Source organism: Podarcis pityusensis (assembly GCF_964106645.2).
Source record: "Podarcis pityusensis genome assembly, chromosome: 14".
Taxonomy (NCBI): domain Eukaryota; kingdom Metazoa; phylum Chordata; class Lepidosauria; order Squamata; family Lacertidae; genus Podarcis; species Podarcis pityusensis.
The window spans coordinates 16,407,722-16,434,030 of NC_138039.1; the positions used below are offsets into that span (position 1 = coordinate 16,407,722).

A 26,309-nucleotide genomic window follows, 5' to 3' on the forward strand; every position below is an offset into this window, starting at 1 on the left:
AACACCTCAGGCCCACAGAGGCTGAGGAATAGGCCCCGCTTCCGATCCTGTGATACTGCTGTCAGCTCGTTGGCTTGGAGGTAGCAGTCGAACCGAGCGAGGTAGGAGTCCCATGATTCAGAGGCTGGCGCAAACGGCGGTAGAGGCACAAGTGAAGCCATGATTCCGATGCCGGCGTGAAGGGCGATGGATGGAACACAGTGCTCTAGCCAGAACAGTCAGCTCTGAATTGGTTCTGCCCAGTGATTTCGCTCAGTGATTTCGCTCTGTGATTCAGCTCAGTGATTCAGCTCAGTTCAGAGGCTGGCCGCATCTGGCTGTGCTCTGATGTCCATCGATCCCATCCTCGTCGCCAGTGTTAGGTCGTGGGTTGACATAGCAGCCGGCACAGCGATTTCTTCAAGTAGCTCTTTATTATGGCAAGCTGGAATAGAACTGACTGCGAACAGCTCAGTCGGCCTGTATTTATAGGCAGCCGGCTGTCAACATTGTAACCACAACAGCCCAGAGTTCCCGCCTAAAATAACAGACGCGGACCTGAGTGAAAACTATCTACAGACCTGAGTGAAAACTATATACAGTATCCCCCTGTTGGCCCAGGGTGAAACTACACTACATAACAGGGACATTCCAGGATCAAATCAGAAACCAGGACATCTTCTCTAAATCTGGGAAGTCCCTGGAAAATAGGGACACTTGGAGGGTCTACAATGCACTCTATGTATGGCTGCCTTTGAGGCCCAGAAGCTGCAGCAAGTGCAAAATGCATTACAGAAAGAATTGTACTGGTTGCCAATTAGCTACGGGGCTATGTTCAAGCTTCTGGTTCTGGTGTATTAAAGTCCAATAAAGCATGGGACCAGAATACTTGAAAGATCATCTCACCCCTTATAAACCCAATTGAGAGGTCCGGAGGGTGACAACACAAAAGTGGGCCTTTTTTTTGTGGCAGCTCCCCACTTGTGCAATGTTCTTCCCAGGGCGGCTGGCCTACCACATTTGTTACATATATTTAGGTGCCAGGCAAAAACAATCTGTGCCCTTTTGAACTGTGAGAGGTATTGTTTCCGTTTGTTACTATGGTGTGCATTTTTGTGTTACGTATTTTAAGCGGCCCTGCGATGCATTGATGAAGGGAAGTATAGAACTTTTAATAAATGAATGAATAATTTGCACTCTGTGAGCAAAGGCCTCCTGCAGATACCATCTTATCAGGAGGTGTGTTCCACATAATATAGGAATCGAGCACCTATCTTTTGCAATTCCCTCCCATCAAATATTATACAGGCACCATCTTCATTGGGGGTTTTTTGGCAGCTAGTGAAACCCTTTCTCTTTCAACAAGTCTTTCAAGTAAAGATCTTTCCCAGCCTGCGTTTGTTTTGGAATTGTTTCTAGATGTTTTCTTTTACTGTTCGTGTTTGCTGCCCTAGGCACCACTGAAATATATATTTAATAATAAACCAATTAATAAATAAAATATGCAGCATAGATTTACAAACAACAAAAAGAACAGACACGCAATTCTCACATAAACCCCCCAGGAGATAGTGTTGTCATCACTGCTGCATTGTGTCCCTGGTACCATCCCACGCAGATGTACCAACCCCCCATTTTATTTATTTATTTAGGCACTGCCTGTCAGCCTTCAAGGATTCCCAGGGAAGCACACAATAAAACCAAGTCAATAAGAAGAATACAAGCCAATTAAATTAATTTCTAGCAAAACAGCAACACAGTCATTAATTAGACCAGGATGCATGTTGCAGCAGACAGGTGGGAGGCTTTCTTGAGAGGAACCCCATAAATGTCATAAATAGATAAATACATTTATTCTGGGTTACAGCCAGCTAATTTGGATCCATCCACAAACAGCTGTGCTTTGAACAGTTAAAACACCGCTCTTCGTAAAACTAATTGTGCTGTAGTTTGGGAAGTCACACTCTTTGCCAACAACAGAAGAGTGTGTTGAAGACCTATTCGATTCATCCACTAAATAACCAGCTGCAAACCACAGCAGGGCTAATTGCAAGAAATGAAACTCAATTTGGCAACCATTTCTAGATATGTGCTCTGAGTGATAAATTTTGGCTTCTTTTTTCCATTTGTGTGCAGTGCAAGAGTTTCTTTCTCCCTGCCCCCCCAAACTGGTCATATTCAGTAGACAGTGTGTCTGGAAATGGAAATTTGCTTAAGGGATGCTGATCCTAGCAGTTGTTATTAATTATAAAATTGAAAATTTTGTGAATCTCCTGTTACATGTAAGAGTTTGTTGGTATTTGCATGTGTGCGAACAACAGGCAATCCCAGATCTTGTCGTTTTATCATTATCTTTTTATTCTGCTACTTTGGATATCATTTTTATAGTAGGGATGGGGGTACATCTGCTTAAACCTGAGTACACTAAAGAGATATGAATTGCAATCTTGGTCAAAATTTAATCTTCCATCTAATACTATATTCCGTTCTTCAACAGAAGGTAACCAGCTGCAATGAAGTAAAGTAGTAAGAGCTTAGAAAAACAGGTTTTCCAGTATTTGACTTTGGACATTTATAGAAGGCACTACAGCTGTTCTTCTTGCTGCCATGGAAACGGTGCAGAAATCTGGTGAGTTCCTTTGAATTTATCACAGTTGTTACAAAAACGATTTCCCCTCCTTTAAAAAACAATAAATAGAGCAATTTTTCCACTTTGGCAATTGCTCACAATGCAATATATGATGCTGTCCTAATGTTGGACCAAATAATTTATTGTGTGGCTGCATCAATTAGAATGAGTCTAAAAGTGCAAAAAGAGAGATGAAGTACCGTATTTTTCCATGTATAAGACTATTTTCCCCCCTAAAAAATAATGTCCAAAATTTGGAGGCATCTTATAGATGGATAGATCTCCCCCCCTTTTTTTTCTTAAATCGGAGGCCCCCAAAATAGGGGGTGTCTTATAGACACAGAAAAATACAGTATTTGAATATTGAAGATCATGCCTATTTTATACAGACAGCTAAAAATTCAGTTGAAAATGGAAACATTTCTAACAACTCACTGGGTTTTGGAAATTTGGTCACTAAGTATTTCAAGAGTACATAAATACACATTTTGCCCTGTATATACAGATTGTAATTATATTGTTGTTGTTGTTGTAAACTGATTCCAGAAATAATTTGATTTTGTTAAAAGATGATAGACTTGCCTTCATTTAATTAAATTCAACATCTCAAAAATTAGAATGCACATTATAATCTTTTAAATGTTCACGACGCAAGCTTGGAAAAGGTCATAAAATATGTTGTTTTTGACTCCCTATTACTCCTCTTGCATGCTTCCAAATTACATATCTATTAACAGTTATAACTGAAATGCTATTAACTCAGCAAAGGAAAAAAGAGCTAAAAGTGGGAAGCAGGGCTCCCTTGGGCTTTGTAGGTAGTTCCTTTATGATCACCCGAGCTTATGCCTTGATTGACTCAAGGCAAAATCCCACCTTCCTAATCAGTGAAATGCAGAATATGATGTGATCCTTCCCATGTGAGATCTATTATTCCTGTGGATTACTTAGCTGTTCTTCTAGGATATAACCCTGTATTGAACATTTACTGTGATGATCTAGGATCCTACTCAATTAGCAATCGACTTTCTACATTAGCAAGAGGTTGGGTTAGATGACCACTGAGGTCCCTTCCAACTCCATGATTCTAAGATACTCTGGTGTATAATGAAATGAAATAAACTTGATAGGTTGAAGCTGTTCAAGAATATATTGTCACACTGACATCAACCCAGATGTATTTTCCCTAGCTTTTCTATCAACCTATAAAATGTGGATTCAGTAAAACTAAGTCTCAAATAATGGCAGAATGCCAGGGTATTCTTTTAGTTTTACATGGAGAGAGAGATTTTCCCTGCTTTCATTAAACAGAAAATCCCAGTAAAGTGCTTATGACTTGTAGCAAAAACATTTACAGGGCATTCTTATGCCTAGAAGCCCCAGTCTAATCAATGTGGCTTGCTGCTTAGCGTTTAGGATATCCTATCCTTAGTGTTTAGGATAGCAGCCATAATCCTTGTCACCCAAAGGTGTATTACTTTTTCACACTAGTGGCTTTCAGTGCAAATTGTGACAATTAGTAACAAATATTGTATTTTTCAACAACAAATCACACAGAACTACTGTAAACATATTAAGATTAACATGAAATAGCAAAGAGCCAATGGATTTTTTAAAAGTTGTTGTTAATTTCCAAAGAAAGACTGGAATTTGTGAAAACAGTGGATAGATAAATAAAATTAATCAAAATGATTGTGCTTGGACCAATACAGGCTTCACCTCTGTAAGTCACTCCAAAGGGTTAACATCTTTATGGATTAACCTAAGACATCTGATACTAAGAGGATTCTATTTCTGCATTTTTTTATTGTCAAAATCTTCATGGGCTTGTGCATTAATGAATGCTCTTTGTAAAATCCTTTTCTGCCCCATCAAGAAAGATTTCAAGATGAAGGGTGATAGAAGATGCCAGCTCACCATTTTAATGAGTTATCATTCTACTCCAATTTTGAAAGGGGGGGGGGGAGAGAAGCCCAGTAATTTAGAATTTCTGTATGGTAACTCACTAAAAATGAGTACAGAACCATGACTGGTATAAAGCACAGATTTTTTTTAATATCATGATTTTAAAAAGTGCAACCGAACCCCTTTACTGGAAACAATTTTAAATGGTTTGTTAAAGATCCTGGCAGCAGAGTTTGAGGGGTAAATTAATATTGATAGTTATTATCTGTATGTTTACTAAATGACACTAATTACAGTTTGTAAGATAAAAGCAGGAGGGGGGGGAGATAAAAGGATGGAAGGGGTGTCCAGAGCACTGTCTAGTCCTTTTGTGTTGAATGACTTTTAGATAGTAAAGGCTAATTTACTAACTGTGTGGACAAGGTGCTCGGATTGGTCAGGGTGATGCCTTGCGCTCTGGACCCTTGTCCCTCGTGATTGATAAAAAAACTACCAGGAAAGAGACAGCTGGCTGGGCTAGGGAGGTGATTAATGCCTCTCTGTGAGAAAGGGTGGTCTCTGCCTGCTTGAAGGAGGCAGTGGGTAAAACCACTCCTCAAGAAACACAGGCAACCTGGGACATCTCAGAGTCCTCAGAGGAGTCATCAGAGATGGCTGGAGAACTCATCCTATCCACCCCCTCTGCTATCTGACCCAAAATTTCCTGATCTCCCTTTTTGTTGATGATGATGATTAAAATAACTGCGGTCCTAAGGCTGGAAGGTGATGGGCTGCCAGCCAAGGGGAAAGATCCCATGGTCCAAGACAGACTTGGAGCCATCCCAAAAGCAACCTGATGTGGAGATGGGCAGGATGTGAACTGGGGAAAAGTTGCTCTGACAGCTTAGGTGACCTCTTTTCATTTACCGGTACTTTTTCCTGCCCAGTGGAGCAAGTGGGAGGGGACAACATGCATGGATATCCTTCCTCTGCAGGAACAGTAAGTTTAGAAAACACACATTAGGGATATATAAGAACATGCTAGCTGCTATGTACACCTTATCGTTCTGTTTCCTCCAGTATGGTGGTGTTGTTTTCATCCTGTCATACCATTCTCAATAACCCTGTACTAGCCCTCAGGATCTTTTTGGATGCACTGATACTAAAAGCTGCACTAAACTGTAAACAATCAACTGTGAGGAGTCTGTAACACGATTAATTTAGATTTCTAACCCACCTGATTTTTAAGGCTCAAGGTTAACTACAATGCCAAAGTTGAAAAACATCTTTCTGTAATAGTTAGTTGATTATCCTTGGTTTTAAATGCATAGATATTGTCATTATGAACCATTTTGATATGTATTTTGATATAGTGGTATATAAACATTTTTAAAATAAACAAACAAATATGTATAAGATATCCAAGTAAATCAAAATAAACCCACATGCTAAAAGTTGGGTCTAACAGAAAGGTCTTCTGAATGGTGTTGAAGTTCAGGGTACATTTTAAAGGGATGGAACCTTCATATGTAGAAAGGGACTGGATGTTATGAGAATGGTGGTAGTATGAGATTGGTCTGGCTTAAGTATATGGGGCCCAACCCCTATATATTTTTGGGCTCTACACACAGAGACAAAAACCAACACACTGAATTTGTTCCCTGAAGACAGAATGCCACTACAGACGCTAAAGCACTAATCAAATGAAGATATTCCTGCTTGACCTGACTATCAAAGATTGGTCCACCATGTTCTTTACCAACAGATTGCTTGGTCATGACGCTCACTGGAGGAGTTTGCATCAATCACTATCTCTCAGTTCAACCTACCATGCAGGATTGCTGTGAGGACAAAATATACATATACACCACCTGAGCTCCTTGGAGGAAAAGTGGGATACAAATGTGATAAGGTTCAAGGGCATGCCTTAAAATGATATAGACATGAATAGCATTTGAAAGATGAAAACAAATGCTGACTTCTACACCCTGACATCTGGTTTATACAAAGTCCCCTGCATGTGAGCAATCATGGCATTACACCAGCATGGGGAAGGATGCCAAAGCTGTACATAAAGACCACGGGCAGCTGTTTTGATCATTGTTGCATTTATCCCAGCAGTCACAGTTGCAGGAGGAGCTGTGGTTTTACCTGTGTAGAACCAGTTAACACAAAACATTTTAACTCTGGGCATTAGGAGGAGCTATAACTTCTCATGTGTGGTGGTAGGGGGATAATTTACAGTAGAATAAGAATAAAATTCTACTTACAGTCAAAAATGGCAGTGCATGTCTTCTTGTTGTTGTTGTTGTTGTTCACTATTTTTATTAGTGGTTTTGTTTTGTGGTAAGATACAGAACTACCGTTTTGCTCTTAGCTACAGTTATTTATATTCCTGACATCCTGCTTTCCATTTATGCAAGAAAAGTGGTCACTCTTTCAAGAAGGTGACAATTAAAAGCATAAACTGACATTCAATATTAGAAGGGATGGAACTGTAACATTTTCCTCTTAAAAGAAACTGGTCTCTAACATGAACTGCAATGAAATGGTCTTTTCCTCAATTTCCCAATGTACTTTTGTTCCTTGCATTTATACACTTTCCGTCAAGAAGGAAAAACAATCTCTGGTTTGAAGGAAGTGCCAGTTCTGTATCAAAGGAAACAAACAGTGTTCTCTGGCTCACTACCAGATACTCCAAAGCAATTGGGTATAAGACTCCAAAAAGGAAAACTGAGAGAGATTCATCAGGGAAGCAGGAATATTGCTTGGGGGGAGGGGCATAATGTCTAAAAAATCAGGGACTCATGCTTGAGGAATAAAATAAAACCACAATTGCCTATACTGCTATTTGCCTCACAATATAAAAATGCACAATTGTTGATTCAGAGAATAGATACATTTCTGCTACAACTAGAACAATACATTGGATACATCCTGCTGTGTCTCTTTACAATTTGCTAGTAGAGATGCCATAATGGAGTGTTTATAACTCTCCCAACTTCCCTAGACTTTGGGGGGGGGGGGAATAAGGGGCTTTCCTTTATTTTATTGCACTGTTGGCCATTTAACAAGAGACACAATATGAAGCTGCTAGATATAAAAACATGGCAAAGCAGAACTGTACTTAGCAGCAGGAGGAAGTCAGAAATGACTGTGAATGAGATTCCTAAGCAGATATTTCTGATTCTGTTGTCTCTATTGGACTTCAAATTGTGAAACAGCAGGTTTTGTGAACCGAAGTGATCCTGATAAGAGCATTTACCTCCAAGATATCATTGGAAGATTACAATACTTTCTCTTCAAGAACCAGCACTGCTAAACAGCTAAGTAACAAACCAAAGATTTCAGAGCACTGCTTTGCAATCTACACACACACACACACACACACACACACACACACACAAACACACTTATAACTCTAACCCTTCAAAATTAAGCCAGACCCAATTACATATTTGCCTTCCCATTTATCTCCCAAGCCATGAAACTGACCTTCCTTAAGACTTTTCTGGTTGTTCGTGTCAAGACATTCCTTTTCTTTCAATGATTCAATATCCCCAACAGGCAAAATCTCTGGGAAACCCTGTTGCTGCTTCTTAGAGCTATCGATCATGATGGGACTCCTTTAGAAAGGCAACATCCAGCACAGGAAAGAGACCAATTTACAAACCAGCAGTATGCTGCTCCTTCTGCTCAATGTAGCAATAATTGAGCAATTATGTCTTTAAAGCATTTGAAAGCAGCCATTACCCTTTACTTCTCAGCTTGACCTGAAAGTACACTCAAACTGCTAGGAGCGCATAACTCTCTCTGAGATAAGAAGACTGTGAGCCTATGTGGAGAGCTTCCAAGTCCCACCTCCTTCCCCAGACAACCACCCCTCATCCCTCCCCTTTTTCAGCCACCCTCGCTTTCTCTGTACTTTGCATTCAATATGCAGTTTGATGGCCAGAATCATCTGACAAACACTGAGTCAAGCAGTTAAAAATAAATCTCAGCAGTTGGAAGGAGCAGCATTTGGCAATACCTAAGATGACATATTGATGTTGTGGTCTCTCTCTCTCTCTCTCTCTCTCTCTCTTTCTCCCACTACTGCCATAGCTGTAGAAGCATTTTATGGTGTTTAAGAACATGATGCAAAACAATAATCAAGGAGTTATCTGTAGCATCAGAAGTAAAAGGAGGGTGGTGGTGGTAAAGCAACTAGAATTGTGTACATGTGTTCATTTCAAGAAACTGAATTTAACAGCATTCTGCATGTCCACAGGCAGGATAACCTTTCTGTCTGCCTTTTCCCCCAAATCACTTTGGCAGCCCGGGCTAAAGAGGTACTACAGTATTGGAAAAGAGAGAAAGATGTTTGGGGAGTATGTGACATTATTGTCTGGAAGTGAATCCAAGATGCAGGAAACACACTTCAAAGCAACCTGAGAAGGAAACCTTCAGTGCTTCTGTGACATCACCAGCCAATGCCCCGATCCAATCACTTTTCTCACAGACACCCAAGAATAACAACTGATAAGCTTCCTCACTAACAGCATCCACACATGTATTTCTAGTGTGCAAAGAAAGAAGGCATCTGTAAAGAGCTCAATAAGGCACTAGGTCATAAAGCAGGGGCCTTGTTTAGGCTTTATTGGATTGCAGTCATACAAAGTTGAACAAAAGATAGAACTGCTACAGAATTGGACACACAAATGAGTGACGGTGCCAGACTTAGGGTAGGAAGGACACATCCAATAAGAAGAAAGTAAGCAAATCTGCTCATTGTGACAGGACTCACCTACGTTTATGCAACATTTCCATACATCAATAAGGACTGGCTACAGCTGGGCAAGACTGAAGTGAAGAAGAGCAGATAACTTAGGTATGGAAGAAGTGCATGCTAAGGAAAGGAAAGTGAGGTAGGACCAGCGGCTGGTGGAAGAGGAGCTAAGAATGGTGTTAGAATTGGGGGGGGGGGTGTAAAAAAAGGAAAACTGCAGGAAAGCTGCAGGAACCAGAAATAAAGGATAAGACAAGGCAAAACCAGCTGAAATCAGAGAAGGAAAGTTGGGGTTGGCACTCACCTGCCCACTCTCCTATATCAAATCTTTATGGCTGTGTTTCAACACTTGAGGGCCATCTCACTAGCATAAAGTGAAACATGAAAGCAATACAAATGCTGCTATTCTCGCTCTACAATGAGCATACAGTGCCATGGCTCTCTTCTCATTTTATTCCATGTAGCATTTCTAAAGTAGCAAACTTCAATTGCTTTCTTTGTGCAGCAGCACTTTACCCTCATTACATCACTCCAGTTTTCCTTAAAGGTCCCCTGGAATCCTTTGGAGCAACTAGAGACAATTTTTGTGGCAAAAGGAAATTACTCAAATGTCAGCTAATTTTGTTGCCCCTATGCTGCTCTGGTTACCAAATTCACCTTACAGGCTTCAACAAAACCCTGCAAGTTATTCAACTAAAGCAATCTAGTTTACTACATTGAACAATACATTCAACCTACCAAATCCTCCTAATGCTTCTCACTCAACTAGACTGGACTAGCAGGTTAACCCCCAAACATATTCAACTGTCACAAAAACACTAAGATGCAGGTCTTAATCTGTTTTTAGGCTATTGTCATTTTAACTTTTCAAATGTCTCAAATTACAGGTGTACATTTTTCATAGTTTTTAACCATTTTTTAAAACACATTTACTGTTTTTAACCTTTGAGGTGCTTTTTTTAAAAAAATCAATCAGTAAATATTTTTATGAACTAAATAAATAAATAAAATAAACTAATTAGTCCTGTCAGCAGATGCCCACAAAATGACTTCTGCTTGCTCAACAAAGTCCCACCCCCTCTCTTTCCCATTTCCCCAAAACTGACTTGGGGGTCTGGAGAACCCTCAAATCAGTGCATGGGAGGAGAGGGGGGAATTGTTCCATCTGGCAAGTTGAAATGCTGGCCCTGAAATAATGATTGGCATAGCACAACATTGAATCCCTCTATATAATCAATCTGAAAGTAGCATTTAAAAAAACAAAAAACAGTAGCACTATGGAAGCAGAATCTCATTAAAAAGAAAAACAGCAGGTTCCTCACTGAGGGAGTAGCTTACCACTGTTGCTATGGCCCACACTTATTGCCAGCAAGAATCTGTTGTAAAGGCAAACTGAAGATTATATTGTCATAATATAATGCACCAAACAAACCTCCAAAATGGTGGGCTAGAATGCTTTAAAATGAAGGCATTCAGCAGAAACCAAAGGAACTATCATTTATGGCAGGGAATAAAAAATTAGCAGAAAACACATTTTGGGTGGTTAAATACGTAAAGCCTCTACTTTTTTGGGGAGGGGGGGACTGCATTGAAGTAAAATAATATAATGGATTTTTTTCCTGTACTAATTGCTCATAATACTCAACAAAATAATTTCTCAACAAGGTTGCAGTCCATCAACTGAAGTCAATTAAGAAAGATTTTAAACTGAATAAAATACCCAATGGGCATATTGCAAAAAATGATGAAATTGATGAATTTTATACAAGTATATCCACTGCTATGCTTGTTGCTACCAGATGTCCAAGGTGCAACCTGATACCTACATAGCACCTCAACAGCCTCATTTGAATGTCTGCTATGTCCTCCCAATCAATCTAAAGACTGTGACTAGAGAGAGAGGCAGCATGGCTTCAGCATTAGCCTAACCAGTGTTCTGTCTTTCATCTAGCCTGATCAAGAGTTCCAGAGAACTTGAATGTTTGTACACTATGCTGTGATGTTTCAGTTGGCCTCATAAAGGTATTGTCCTGAAAATGGACTTTGGAGGCTTTTACTTGCACCTTCCTGAATTTTTCAAAGGTACCAATGGCCCAACTCTGCCACTTGAGCTGTATCCAGTTCCACATGGTCATATTTGATTGGAGTATCCAGTTCTACTGTCAGCCTCTCCCCTGGTTCCCCCATGGTTCAAGCTGAAAATTGTTCCCTATGAAAATGTATCCTCCTAGATGGTTAGGCTATGTAGAATTTAATTCTTTCTGTTGCTTTCTATGCAGCTTGCTAAATTTCCTCTTTCTTCCTGTGTTTTTTAAATGCCTTATTCCTAACTTTAATCATTCTTCCCTTCAGTAACATGTAGTCCCACTGATGGGAAAAGATAATGTTTGTCAAGTATATGGTTTGAAATGATCTCACCCTTCTATCCAAATGAAGTGAGATCAACCTTTATGTTACAATAAATCTTCTTTCATGGTGATCTTTTTACTGTTCAAAAACACTAACAACTCCATAAATCAACTTAGTTTTCCCACCACTTCAGTACAACTATTATTTATTAAGCGTGAGAAAAAATAAGCCATACTGTTGAGAAGTGAGGGCCAGCCAAAAAAGGGCTTCCTGGCAATTGCAGTGAAAACAAACAATTCCCCAAGGACGTATATCAAATTTGGCAGGGTCAATATATTCTTACACAATTACACCAGAGTATTATTTTTACAAATTCATAAAGAAAAGAAAGAGAAAAAGAAGGATCTTCTTGGCTCACATACTTGAGAGACTCAGAGAACATTATGCATATAGTAGTTATTTTAAATACTTTATCTGCTTTTGCTGACAAAAATATATATCAAAAAGATAACTACGTATATTCATAAAACTTTGATAAGGAAATAACTCATTACCACCCGCTTTCCCTCAGTCTCAATGCCCTTTTCCTTCAAGACAGAATATGGGAAATGTTACATTGCTGCAGCTCCTAACAATGCAAGAGTATAAACAATTTTGAGTTATGCAGAGCCCCTCCAGCAACACGGTAGGCTGGCTAATTTTTCAGGACACAGAAAGCTTTGGTACAAGTACATGCTTTGATATTACTCCAATTATGCCATTTTTTCCAACTTAAAGTCATCTAATGTGCTAACCAGCACCATACTGACCCACTATAGTGCTTCCCTCAAGACCATTAATGAACAGTTAGATTTAATGTGCACTCTGTAGAAATGAGCAATGAATTGCTTCAAAGGCTGTTCTAGCCAGCTATTTCTATCTGAGAAGAGAGAAGCAATTACTCTGCTGTGTAACCATTCCCACAAACATTTTATAACAGATACATTTAGGATACCAGAACACATTATGAAATCCAAATTAAGTCCAAATTAGCATTTCTTGATTTAACCTCTCTAGCATAACACGATAAGTTATTTAAAATATGTGTTACTTGAATGTATTAGAAAGCCTTGGGGATGATGCAAGGGTGGGTGAAAAAGATTTGCTGCTCTATACATATGTCTCAGTGTCCACATCCTTTCCTAGAAAATAGCTGGGTGGGGCTATGAGACAAAGGTCTGGTTCCCCAAGCCAAACCATGACTAAGTGTGAATGAGAAAGTGTGTGGATACTCAGAACAAAAATTGTAGCCACTTCACTCCTTTTTTGGTCCTGCTGTTGCTGTGCTACTCAGAGCTAAGCCATGGGTTAGCATTACGCCCGAACCTGGCCTCATGGTTTGTTTCCCCAAACAAATCACAAGTGGTAAGCCAAGAACAAACTGTAGCTATAGGTTGTGGTTTGTCTGGAGCAAGACCAGACTCCATGGCTTAGCTCTGAGTAGTTTGGCAGTAGGAGGCCATAGTTTGATTCAGTATTTACATGTTACCTGTATGGTGGCTTTACAGTTTTATGCCGTCTGGAGCTTCTGAGGAGATGCCTTAGCCTAACACTGGATTGCACTGATCCATCACCCAGGACCAATATGAGGGGCAGAGTGTGATAGCGGTATATTGTGGATGAAACTGATGCTGCTTTTGAGTCCCTCTGTTACCAGCACCGCTTTCAACATTGGGCCACTGGTAGCAGAGGGACTCAGGAGCAGCGGCAGTTTCACCTGCAATATGCCGCCAGGTGAAGCTGTCATCACTCTGCCCCTCATACCACAGAGGGAGGAGCAAGCTGTATCACCCGGCCGATACAGCTTGTTCCTCCCTCGGCTTCCTTATACTGCTCCTGGCCCCCAGAGGAGCAAGCCCTGATGCCTCACATATAAGCTGGGAAAGCATGGCACTTGGTCAGCTGGGGGGGGAGCCTTCCTGCACCCCCAGCTGAGCCATGCAAAGAAGCCCTGAGGTCCCTGATGCTTGTGTGTGAGCAGCAGGGACATCAGGGCTCACTCAGCTGGGGGAGAAGATCTTCTGCCCCCCACCAGCTGAGTTGTGCAAAGAAGCTGCATCGTCCCAGCCCACAAGGCACTGGGATGGAAGTGCCTCAGCTCCCATGGCGAGAGCTGCAGCAGTTTCACCCCAAAACTTTGTGAGCTTTCAACACTAAAGTATCCTAAGAGGTGCTCATCTAATCTCCTATTCAAAAAACTTCACAGAATAAAAAAGCATTAAAAGTACTAATTACTGGATTAAAAAGATGATGTATCCTGAGATTTATCAGCCACTGCTGGCTACAAATACAATTTTCCATTACAAGATCCCACTTTCAGTTGGAAATAGATTATGATGAATTTCAACTTCGGAGCGGAAGCCTTTCATTGTGAAAGTCGAGCTCAAAATGTTGTTTTCAATTGTAACAGGAAAACAATTTGAGTTTTTCAGAGAATAAAACGTTAGAAAATGTGATTAAACTCACTTTTAATACTAGAAACCATGTCACCATTGAACAAAAACTGGTGCATTGTCAGCCATCTGTCATTACCCTGGCTTTAGATATGGGTTAGCAGCATCAATAGTTCCCACAATTATAACACATACTGTAGATGGTTAACTTGCATGCTGTATATTAAGACTGGTAAATTGTACTATGTAAGGGATTATCTGGAAATATTTCAGCCCTGACCAACTGTCCAGGGCTAACTCTTTAATATAAGATTTAAAAACAGATAAAAAATACAGATTCATGCAACCTGTGACTGGGTTACAAACCTAGATTTAAAAATAATAATAAATCTATGCAGAACTAGTACACAAAATAAATTCCACTTAAAAATATGCTTGAACTTCCATAAATAAATTCATTCAATAAAGTTATTATCTCTGTTTCCACCCCAAAAGACAAAAAAAACAACAACAACCAATGCACACATGATTGCTTCAACCACTACAATGTGGGGGCCAAGTAATGGGAATATATATATATATATATATATATATATATATATATATGCTGAGCATGGCCCACAATGCAGTGAACAGGGAAATGGATTATGCAAAATCCCAGCATGCTCACTTGAGCTTCCATGCGTCAGTCTGGATATCAATGCATAAATGACCTCAAAGCATTGTTAAAGGAATGGGGGGGGGAGACACCTTCCTATTCTAAAAGAGTGTCACTAGTCAGTTTGATGGAATTTTTGTACTGCAACTGACACTGTAATATGCAGACAGAATTAAGACTTTGTTGACCAAGTTACAATAAAAGATAACTTTCCTATTTAGAGCTAATTGTGAATTATTTTGAATAAGGTGGTTTCTCAGTGCATGGACAAGTTTTTCTTACATGTTCTAATAATATTTTAAGGAATAAGGTCCTTTTTATAAAGGTGCCTCCCTCCAGTTTTCAATTTATCTTTTCAAAACAGGAAAATTCACTGAAATAACACAAACAGGATAATTTGCTAAAGCATCCTGCACATTGGCAAATGGAGTTATCCCTACGTTAGTGGAAAAGCTGGCATTTAGCAGAAACTCTGTGACTGTCTGCTTATTGTAAGAAGAGTGTCAATATTTAAGCAAGTCTTAAGCTTTCCCCACACAATGCAATTAGTTTCTGTATGAAAAACATACTTTAAGCAAGAACATTAAAACACACTTTCAATAAAATAAAATGAAAAACTTAATATTTTTCCTGTGAAAAAGTAAAAGAGGAGTCAATTACGGTACTTACATGGATGATGCTAAACTCTCAGAGCATGCAAAATCTTTGAGGCAAAAAAGTGTGGAGCACAGAAATAATCGAACCCAAAGAACTTCAAATGGAGGTAGATTCATCACAATCCAAGAAAATACCAAGATGGTGTAATTTCCAAAAATGATCACCCATTCAAAAGGGCTTCCCCAGAACCTTTAACAATACAAGGAAACGACAATCTTGTCTCTTCACTCACAGAAATCTGCTCTCATGAAAAAGGGCATTTGTAGATGAGCCAATCAAGTGCTCACTCAAGTTTGTGAGCCCTGAGACCGTCAGCTTATTCAGATAAACTTTATTTAACTCTTTAGTTTCTGTGCAAAGAAACTAAGGACTCGTAGGAAGGCTATAAAACACAGCAAAAAGCTGAAACACTAATAGAAGATTTCCTTAAGAGCTCTATATTCTGCATCATTAATGCTCATCTTCCCAAATTTAATACCTTTTTGTAACCAAATTTGTAACCAAAGCTAACAGAAGTGTGCAAGCTCAACATGTTTTTATGCTTTAGATTATGAGCTGCTCAAAACAGGACAAAAGCTTTCATAGACTACACTCCATCAGATGCATGAAGTTTTGTCCTCTTGTTGTTAGTGAGTAGTTGTTTTAAGTTGGCCCTCTCAAAGCTCTGTACTGGCTTACAGACAAGACAGCCTCCCAATCTAAAACAACTACTCACCATTCAGAACAGGATACACAACAAGCATATGGTCAGAGCGACCAGAGCCAGATTTCAACTCTGTCTGCATATCTATTTTCAGCAATATCAAATGCAACACGATGGCCAGATCGATGCGTAATTTCTTCAACCAATCTTTTTTCGAATTGATATAATATACATGAATATTCAATTATGAGTACTGTTCCAGAGTATTTTTCATCCTCATGTATACTATATCAGTTTGAAAAAAGATTGGTTAGTGAAGAAAATACACATCTTTCTACTTACGAGTGTTTGTTGAACTAACTGGCTGATGAAGAACTGAACAAAACAGTAGTTGCTACTTGGAAACACTGTGCAGAGTTCAGAGTTGGACATCAGAATTGGAAATTTGCTAATCATACAAAGCTTTACAAGCTTGCTCTCCGCTGGGCAAAGTCTGGCACCGTGACTTATTCAAGGACTTTAAGAGACTTCAGTTTGATAGTTTTGATGTTTTGCCTTATTCCATAAAGTTTTCTATACTGTAATTGTTTCTGGCCATCGTGTTGCTTTCGATATTGCTGAGTCACATTTTGCAACACTGGTGTTTGTTTGTTTACTGCATATCTATTTTGGCAGCACTATTACAGGACCTAATAACATTAATAACATTATCCACAACAGCAGAATTGATCCATCTGCTCATCTTCCAATATTATGTATATATGCCATCGTCTACCAACGATATTCTGTGTTCTGCACTGAACAAAAACAAAAAACATTTCTTACTGGGCAATCCTAAAAATGCCTACACAAAAGTAAGTCTTATTAAGTAAAATGGTACTTACACCTGTGTAACCGTGTATAGGATTGCAGCCTCAAGCCCTAATTATTGCATTGCAAATAGAACAGAAGTGAATTCATGATTTTTAAAATCATTCCTCCTGTGTTAACTGTTTTAGAATTGCTTTTCTTTCAACTGTAGCAAGTTTTCTATGTCTTAGAAAGTAAGATGTTAAATAAGAACTTTCAGTAGAGTGTGCTGCTTTGAACATTGCCACCCAGCTTCAAAATGTGCTATACAACAGCCTAACTGCCATGGAGTAGAGCAGGGATGTCCCACTCCCAAGAAACTGATCTACCCCAGATAAAAAAACTAGCAGTGATCTACCCATGGGTCGGGGGGAAACCAAGTTGTTGACCTTTTTTAAGGGGGGCAAGTCAAAGCTGTTGAGTTTTTTTTTTTTTGGAGAGTGCCAAAGTTATTGACCATTTTTTAGGGAAACAGCAAATACTTCTGCCGATTTTGGGGGGGGGAGCGTGGCATTAATCGATAAACAAGAAGTAATCCCGCCAGCGGTAACTCCCTCTTCCGTTCTTGAAATAGGGTGTGAATACACAAAAGAGCGAGGGGGTGGGGCCGGATGTTCCTTTCCCCCCCGCAGAGGAAAATGAGCCCGCAATCAACTAATATCAACCGGGGGTCGACCTGTCAATTGTGGTTGACCAGTTAGACATCCCTGGAGTAGAGCAATAGCCTCCCATCACCACCTTCTGAAATAGGTCACTGGACCACTGGAAGGACCAGGACCACTGGATTCCATCGTTAATGATCCGAACAGCTGCTTCAGAAGAATACCATGGCCAACAATAACAAAAGAAACTGAAAGATCATGAAAAATAACAGGGTCACACTCCATCAGTCCTTCTACAACTCCCATCAGAGATTACTCATCAAGACAATCAAGATTGTTTCAGTGTTGAACCCAGGCCTGAAACTAGATAGCAGTGAATTCAAATTATTGATGTCAAGCTACCTGCTGAAGCACTTTGTCTAGGAAAAAGATGTTTGCAATCGCACAGGTAGTTATTGCAATCCCCAAGAGTGCAAGGATGGTTTCTTTAGAACAACTGTAATCTACCGTATTTTTTGCTCTATAAGACTCACTTTTTCCCTCCTAAAAAGTAAGGGGAAATGTGTGTGCGTCTTATGGAGTGAATGCAGGCTGCGCAGCTATCCCAGAAGCCAGAACAGGAAGAGGGATTGCTGCTTTCACTGCATAGCAATCCCTCTTGCTGTTCTGGCTTCTGAGATTCAGAATATTTTTTTTCTTGTTTTCCTCCTCCAAAAACTAGGTGCGTCTTGTGGTCTGGTGCGTCTTATAGAGCGAAAAATACGGTGATTACAATCAAGGGAGCTGTTGGCGCTGTGGTCTAAATCACTGAGCCTCTTGGGCTTGCTGATCGGAAGTACAGTTATTGCTGCTGTCCCCCTCCTTTGTCAGACAATCTCATGCTTTCCATGGGAGGTCGTCAATGACCTGCTGGTGCTGACTGTGGAAATCACACAATATTGATTCCCCTGGACACACACACTTATGTAGTTGCTATCTAATAATAAAAGGGTGCATTCCCCAGCACTAGGAAAAGTATACAAGGTGGCTACTCACTCTAGCACACAATACACACACACACACACACACAAAACCACATGCACACAAGCACCTCCCTCACACACATGCACTCATATACTTCATCTATGCACAATCACACATGCCTTGTTCCCCCCTCTCTCTGCCCAAATGTATCTCACACACAGAATATAATTGAGCACCCCACCACTCACACATTCAGAAAAGCCCCTCCAAGGATGACCAAAGTGCCTGCCATTTCAATAAAAAAGTGACTTAAAATAACAAGAACCACCAACCCAGTGAATACTGTGTTGTCTATCCCTGCATTCAAATAAATGTGAACCAATAGCATTTGTATACCACTTGGGTAAGATAAGGAGGAGGAAGAAAGGGAACAGCTAGGTGCTTTTAATAAACATGTGGACGTCCTCTTTAAAAAAATGGCTCAACAGCCAGAGAAAATGTACTTATGTCTACTAAGGATGTATGAGGATATCCTGTTCTTGTATTAGTCTGATCACCAGAACACTACAAACCAGGAGTATCAAGAGTTCAAAAGTTGTAGCATTTTGTTTTGTAAAGAAAGCAATCATTGCTGTAACAACTAATTGCTTCAAAGTTTTTATACACTTATTACAGCTTTGAACTATGTAGCAAGAGAAGCAAACATGTGGATTTAATTGCTGAACAACTGTCTCTCGCAGTTTAAAGAAATTCATGCAATTATAAAACTAATTTGTTAAAAGAAGTCGAGTAGGATTTCATACAGACCAGTGTTTCACAATGGTATGTTTGCATGGTACCGTAAACATGGTAAACAGGAAGGTGACATAGAAGCCTTCCCAAAAATATCTGATCTAATGAGAGTATCTTCAGATGAACAACTACAACTGACTCTTTGAAGTATGTTTTGAAGCACTGCACCAAACAAAGAAAGCTGTAATCAAACATACATTTCAATGTTTTTATACAAGTCAATAAGAAGTATTTCAGTTGATTTCAGTAGCTGCCAGATAAGATCCCAGATTATGGACACCATATCAAAATCATTAAAATTATGACTAGATTTGCTTCTGGAAGACTAAACATGACACTAATGGACCAAGTAAACATGGAGGGGTATTTAATGAAGTTGTACTTTTACATTAACGGACCTAAATTACCTATGTCCATTAATTTCAATGGGGCTGCTCTGAGTAAAATTTATCACTCATGGTTTTTTGTTTTTTTAAAAAAGCAAGCTTAAACATGAAAGGCATGTTAGATAAATTTATTTCATGTTAAAGAGAATATATTTGCCTGGCATGAAACAATCCCATTTGGACTGAATGATGGTGATAAGCAAACACAATGACCTGGTTCACAAAGCATATTGCTTTATTTATTGATTAAAATATTTATATACCGCTATTCATTGGAAATATCAGGGCAGTTTACAATAATTATATGCAAAATCATACAATATAAAAATTAAGGTGCTAAAATAAAAATAGCTAACTGTTATGCAAATATGCATTCTTAATTTCCTGCATAAACTGGACAAGTAGAAAAGTTTTTAGCAGGCAATTAAAGGCTGAAACAGAAGAGCCTGATGAATTCCACAGGACTGGGCCAATGACACTAAAGGCTTGTTTTCTTTTCGTTGTTAAATGAGCCTGACAAACATAGGGAATGACCAACGACGCTCCTGTAGATGATCTCAGTGATCGAGCTGGAATATAAGGGTTAGGGTAATCCCCAGAGTACCCTGGACCTACGTTGCACAGGGTTTTGTAAATCAATACGACCTTGAACCTGGCTCAGTAGCAGACATGCAGCCAGTGCAGATGTCATAACAATGGTGTGTCACAGTCACAGTCTGTGGCTAGGGAAGCAGTCTGGTCATTGCTTTCTGCACAACCTGGAGCTTCCAAACAAGAACCAAGGACAATCCCACATACTGCAGTCATTTGGTCTTAAGACAAACTATAGATTAAAGCATGCTGAGCATGCTGCTCAAAGGCCCTTCACTACTTCTTCCCAAGATCTGCTGCGCCATCAACAAAATAAGCCACATAAATAATCTCTTTAACATCACATTTCCCACAGATTTACAAATAGTTTGCATTCACACCATCCAATTCTAGCCTCAAGAAACATCAGGGCTAGAGGAAACAACCACTAAAAATCTTAAGAAAGGCTCTATAGGAAATGATGCATCCTCTGTTATCTCAACTATGCCAGTCTGCCTAGAACTTTGGGAGCATGGCTAGCCTCAATTTCAAGTATCAGTTACATGAGAAATGAAAACAGAAACATATGTGGACAATTTTATTGCCTCATTAAACATGACGTAAATGCACAAACAAGTATTTAATACTGCTTGGACCTTATCTTATGGGATCCATTCTCCCTCTCCTCATAATGTCAAGCTGAACAAGCCTTTTGGTTGTTGTTTTTCAAACTGACAGAAAACCAAAAACACAGATTAAGGAATGGGTAGCTCAGTTAAAAGAAGCGGTTCAGCACCCCTCCATGAGACTGTTCATTTCATTTTTTCTTGAGAATGCTATAAAACAAGGCTGGATAACCTTTTCTTTGGCCCAAGGGCTGCATTTACTGTTGGCCAAACCTCCAAAAGATTGGTGTGATCACATCCACTCTTTCACACACAAACAGACCACAAACACACACCAATCACACACATGTTTTATAATGTTATGAGTTGGGAGGGGAAGAAGGCTGAGGCCCTTCTAACCCCTGGATCCAGCGAGTGTTAAAGTACAAGCCAGGTTAACTTCCTGGTGAGGTGATCACCATTAAGGGGAACAAATTAAGTGGATCAGTGTGAGATGGCAAATAGGTGGGGCACCCTCCCTCAACTCATGGATAGTTAAAAGGACAAAGCAAAAGTTGAGAGAGAGTGAAGTGGTGTTAGGTAGAAGAAAAGCAGCAAGCTGAGGAGAGAGGGGGAGCAATGCTTGATTTCTGTTTTGAATCTAAGGCTGTGGCTGTGGGAGAAGCAAGGCCCTCTTGGGGTGTTGATACTGTGAACCCCTCCTTCATAGGTTCAGGTTGTATATATGTGTAAATAAACAATATATCAAATAAATACCACAATCTCCGCTATGCATCATTCTGAATGAAAAATGAAAACCTTGGTTATTGCCTGGAGCCTCTGGAATCTCACATCACTCAGAGATTGGGGTGGTGTGCAACAATAATATAAAAGGTTAAAAGCAAAATCCTTATAAATGTCAGCTTGAAGTAAAGCAAATTGGATATAGGATTGCTATTATTATTATTATTATTATTATTATTATTATTATTATTATATCCTGCCCTTTTCCCTGACAGGGACTCTACAGTTAAATAGAAACAGCTAAACACATAGGGTGGGGAAGCAATACCAGTAATTAAAAAACAATAAAACATTAATAGAATATATGATCTATTAAAACACAGAACTAAAGTACACATCATGTTAAAATGTACAATCACAGTTTTAACAAATCAGTTTTCTTTTTTAAATAGCAGCTGCCTGTGCCCCCAAAACTGCAGTCCTAATTAAAAATATCAATGTCAAACCCTCCAAGTTGCAATTTGCCCCGGGAAAAAGGGATATTTGGTTTTCACTGGGGGACTCAATTAAACCCTCTCCCTAATGCTCTGTTGTTCAAATCCTGATTGGGCCCTCCCCATGGCTGCTTTAAAATCAAAGAACAGATGCCTTAAATGTGAACATTCAGTAAAGTGAAGAGTTGGGCTCCCAGTAAGCAATCCCTTAGATGTGTTTGTGGCAATTTTTCCTCATAAGAATATATTTCACATATATAGCTTTTTTATCAGTTACCAATCTGAGCCTTGAAATGCATGAATGTGAAACAGGAAGTGGGAAGGTGGACACTCTTTCCCAGTTCCTCTTTCAGCTGTATGCGGTGTTGGCGTAATAGTGTTGCTGTGTTTAGTTTTCAATGAACTTTTTGTAATCTCTTGCACTATGTGGTTTTCAAGTCTTAGATCAGCACATTAGCAGCTGAACAGACAGTGAAGCACCTGATGTGGTATGAGAAAAAGAGGAGAGATTTGAGACTGGGAATGGGAGAGGAAAACAGACTGTGCAATGTGGAGAAGACATGGTGCTACAAGAGTTTGGCGAAATAAGGTACCAGAGAAACAGAAAGATGGAAACGCACACAATCTAGTAAAATGGATCCACTTGAAATTTCGTAAGTTTGTAATGGGCTACCTGTCCCAGGCAGACAGACACACCCTTCTATCAATTCACATATCCCATCTGTCTCCACTCATTGAACCATAAAAATCGAAGATCTGACCCTTTCTAGTACTGCCTTGGTGCAAAAACATGGATGTGAGGCACAGATCCTTATGGATTCTCATAATTGTTTACAAACTATGCCCTAAAATCATGAGTCAAATCATAAGTCACCTCTAAGTGCATAGATATAATTGATTTACATCCTATGTAAAAATGAACCATGATGAGGATCCGTGCCTTGAATCAGTGTTTTTGTCCCAGACACCATATCTATGATTTCTTACTTTGCAGTCTGCCAATGTAAGCTTTAATTTAATGGTTGCTTCTATAGGACCCTGTGTAAAAGGTAAAGGTAAAGGTACCCCTGCCCGTACGGGCCAGTCGTGTCCGACTCTAGGGTTGTGTGCCCATCTCACTTAAGAGGCAGGGGGCCAGCGCTGTCCAGAGACACTTCCGGGTCACGTGGCCAGCGTGACGAAGCTGCTCTGGCGAGCCAGCACCAGCACAGCACACAGAAACGCCGTTTACCTTCCCGCTATAAAGCGGTACCTATTTATCTACTTGCACTTAGGGGTGCTTTTGAACTGCTAGGTGGGCAGGAGCTGGGACCGAAAGACGGGAGCTCACCCCGCCGCGGGGATTCGAACCGCCGGCCATGCGATCGGCAAGTCCTAGGCACTGAGGTTTTACCCACAGCGCCACCCGCGTCCCTGTGTACCCTGTGTAACATCATGCAAATTCAAGAGGATTCATTTTAACATGGGCGTAGCCAGGAGGGGCAGAGGGGGCAGCTGCCCCACCTAAATCAAGTAAATAAATAGAAATCCTTAACTAACTGGCCAATTGCATCACAGATATCTCAGTTCTGCCCCCCAACATAAAGCCTGCCCCCCCCATAAAATAAATCTTGGCTACACCTATGCATTTTAACACAATTGAAGCTGTATTTTACCCCAAACCCTTGAAAAAGGAAACTGTATGTGTTCTCTCTCTCTCTCTTTATAACTTTTGGGGGGGAGGGGTGAAGAATGAAAAGCAAGAAATTTGAAATGTGCTCATGGAATGAAAAGGATTGGCAACGCTTACAGTAACCCACTCTTTGAAAATTATTCCACCAATATCTTTTCCTAATGACAGGTCATTTTTAGAACATCAATAGCATACAACACTGCTAAGGGTAATTTCGCTGAAGCTAGAAAATTATCAACCTTCATCTAGAGAGAACCACTACACTTAGCATTTTGCCCCCTAAAAGATAATTTTTTAAAAAAACTAGTTTTAAAAAGTAGACATTACATTAATTACCAGCAAAATACTTCATTATCAACAAGAAATGTCTGGAAGTAAAACAACACCATGGACTCTTTTTGTACTTCTTCTTAAAAATAAGAATCAGTAAACAATATTTTTCATCATACTTAGTCACCAGACACATCTCCCATCTTAATTGCATCATTCTGTCACTGAGAAAGGGGGAAATGGCTTTAATAAATCTTACTGAAAAGGACAGGGATTTTGTTCAAAAGTTTACCAAATGGAATGAATCTGCAGAAATCACTTCAAGTAGCTTGTGAAAATGTCAGAAGAGACTCAACTTCAGAGGTCAGCTCTCTAGAGACCACTGAGTCTTGGCCTGTGGGCTTTTCACATGAAAATTGTTCCTTGCAGACACTGACTGATGCCCAGGGAATGTTAGGATTGTGGGAACTGGCAGTACTAGTAACAATGACAGACTGAACGGGAAACCAGTATATACAAAGTCTCTCTTCGCATTTCTTATAGCATAAGAGATGCCATCCCTTAGATAACATGTACATTCTCACCAAGGGTCAAAATTATTTCACACATCACATTATCCCCCCCCCCCCCCAGCCCTACTCAAGTCTTTTACAAAATATCAGGCACTGAGCTGTTAGGATAGGGTAGACAGAGTTGTGAAAAGGAATTCTTAAAATCCACTGAAGTTACAGGAGACAACCCTGGATCATGCTGTGTAACCAGTAAATCTGAATTAGTGTTGTATTTAGTTGATGCTTAAGTTAGAGAGAACCAAGGTTCTGTCAGGGCTACATTCGGAAACCCACAAGTCTGTGCACAGCTGTCTAGTGTAATAAGCCCATGTAGGCTACATGCGCCTCTTTAAGCAATAATACTGGGATGAAGAAACTGTGGCCCTCAAAACGCGCTTGGACTTCAACTCCTACCAGCACTAGCCAACATGGCAAATTATCATGGATAATAGGATTACAATCCAACAATATCTGCAAGGCCACAGGTTCATCATTTCTTCAAAAAATGGTTATTGAGTACTGGTCATTGGCTTTCTTTACTATGAAGAACTAAAAATGCTTCATGTTCACTTTGGGCAACAATACTTGTTTGGCTTTAAGTACTAAATAAAGAAACTCATGTGCAATCTCCAAACCAATAAAAAGCTGCCTTCCTGCACACTTCCCAAATGCTAGCATATGTAAAACAGTGACCACCTTAATCTGGTGTAGGTAGCATTTGAAACCAAACTCAAGAGTACAATTTCATTATTGTGGAATTGGGGAGCTGGAGGTGTCACTTCTTTCAACCTTAAGATGACATGTACTAGGAACACATAAGGGCTGAAAGAAATGAGCCAAAACTTTAAGGAATCGTATGATAGGCTTGCCCAACATGATATATGGAAGTCATTCAGGATCATATATATTTTGCCCATTTAGAGTCTCTGCCAGATGAAATTGTGTCTTAACCTGTTAACTTGAGTTAAAAAAAATGTTTTCAAAAAGGAAAGCTGGATTTACAGGACTTTGAAGAAAATCTGTAGGCTATACAAAGTATCTCTAACATTGGACTTAAGATGCCAGTCCTGAACTTAGGGAAAAGGACCTTCAAGAATCAAAATCCAAGATAGGTACCAAAAGCCTTTTGATGAACGTGTTTAAAGGTATTGCATTTTAGGAATGTTGATCTTATCTACTTGCTGTGTACAACAAACAGTTCCGAGGACAGAAAATTTCCTACAGTCTCCTAGTCCACATTTGATCCCAAGCTGAGAAGGCAGACGAACCCCTTATATGTGTTTTTATGATGGAATCAAAAAAGCTGTTCATGGTTGTACCCATGACCCACTGAACTCTATTAGACATGATGTACGATGTTATTTTTAAACTCCAGATGCACTGGTAAAACAGCAACAGAGTATTTTTTTTGTCTGACTGTACTCACGACTATTTAAAAGTGTGATGAATTCATTTTAAAAAAGAAACAAAACAAACAAAGTGGGGGAGATTTCCCCCTGCAAAAAAATCTCATAACAAATTTCTCAGAAAATCTTATTCCCTCCACCCAATCCAATAAACCTATTACAGCTTTAGCAGGTTAATTCCCTTTTCAACCGCTCCAGTTTTCTCCCCCTCCCCTTCAACAGGCACCTCACCATACCATATGCCCTGAGAACTTAAATGTCCTTATTCTCCTATGTTTAAAAAGCAAACTATCAAGATCTTCCTTCGAAGTTAATATCAAACCTGACTGCCCATTATCTTGCCCCTCAAAAAACATCCTCAAGTATCAAAGCTGCAGCGAGAATGCCCATCACCTCCATGAGACAATAG

At 39.7% G+C, this 26,309-nt stretch overlaps 1 protein-coding gene across 9 annotated transcripts in view; it reads right to left on the reverse strand.

The window, feature by feature from the left end:
* The window catches only part of MRTFB (myocardin related transcription factor B), a 104,433-nt gene that overhangs the window by 44,310 nt on the left and 33,814 nt on the right, over positions 1-26,309 (reverse strand). The window contains exon 1 of one of the 9 annotated variants that reach the window (XM_080981813.1): positions 7,985-8,311. The exons of the other annotated variants lie outside the window; for them this stretch is intronic. Within the exon in view, the coding sequence (XP_080837939.1) occupies positions 7,985-8,105 (121 nt within the window). The 5' untranslated portion in view covers positions 8,106-8,311. Of the gene's footprint in view, positions 1-7,984; positions 8,312-26,309 lie in introns of those variants that run through there. 9 annotated transcript variants of the gene reach the window in all.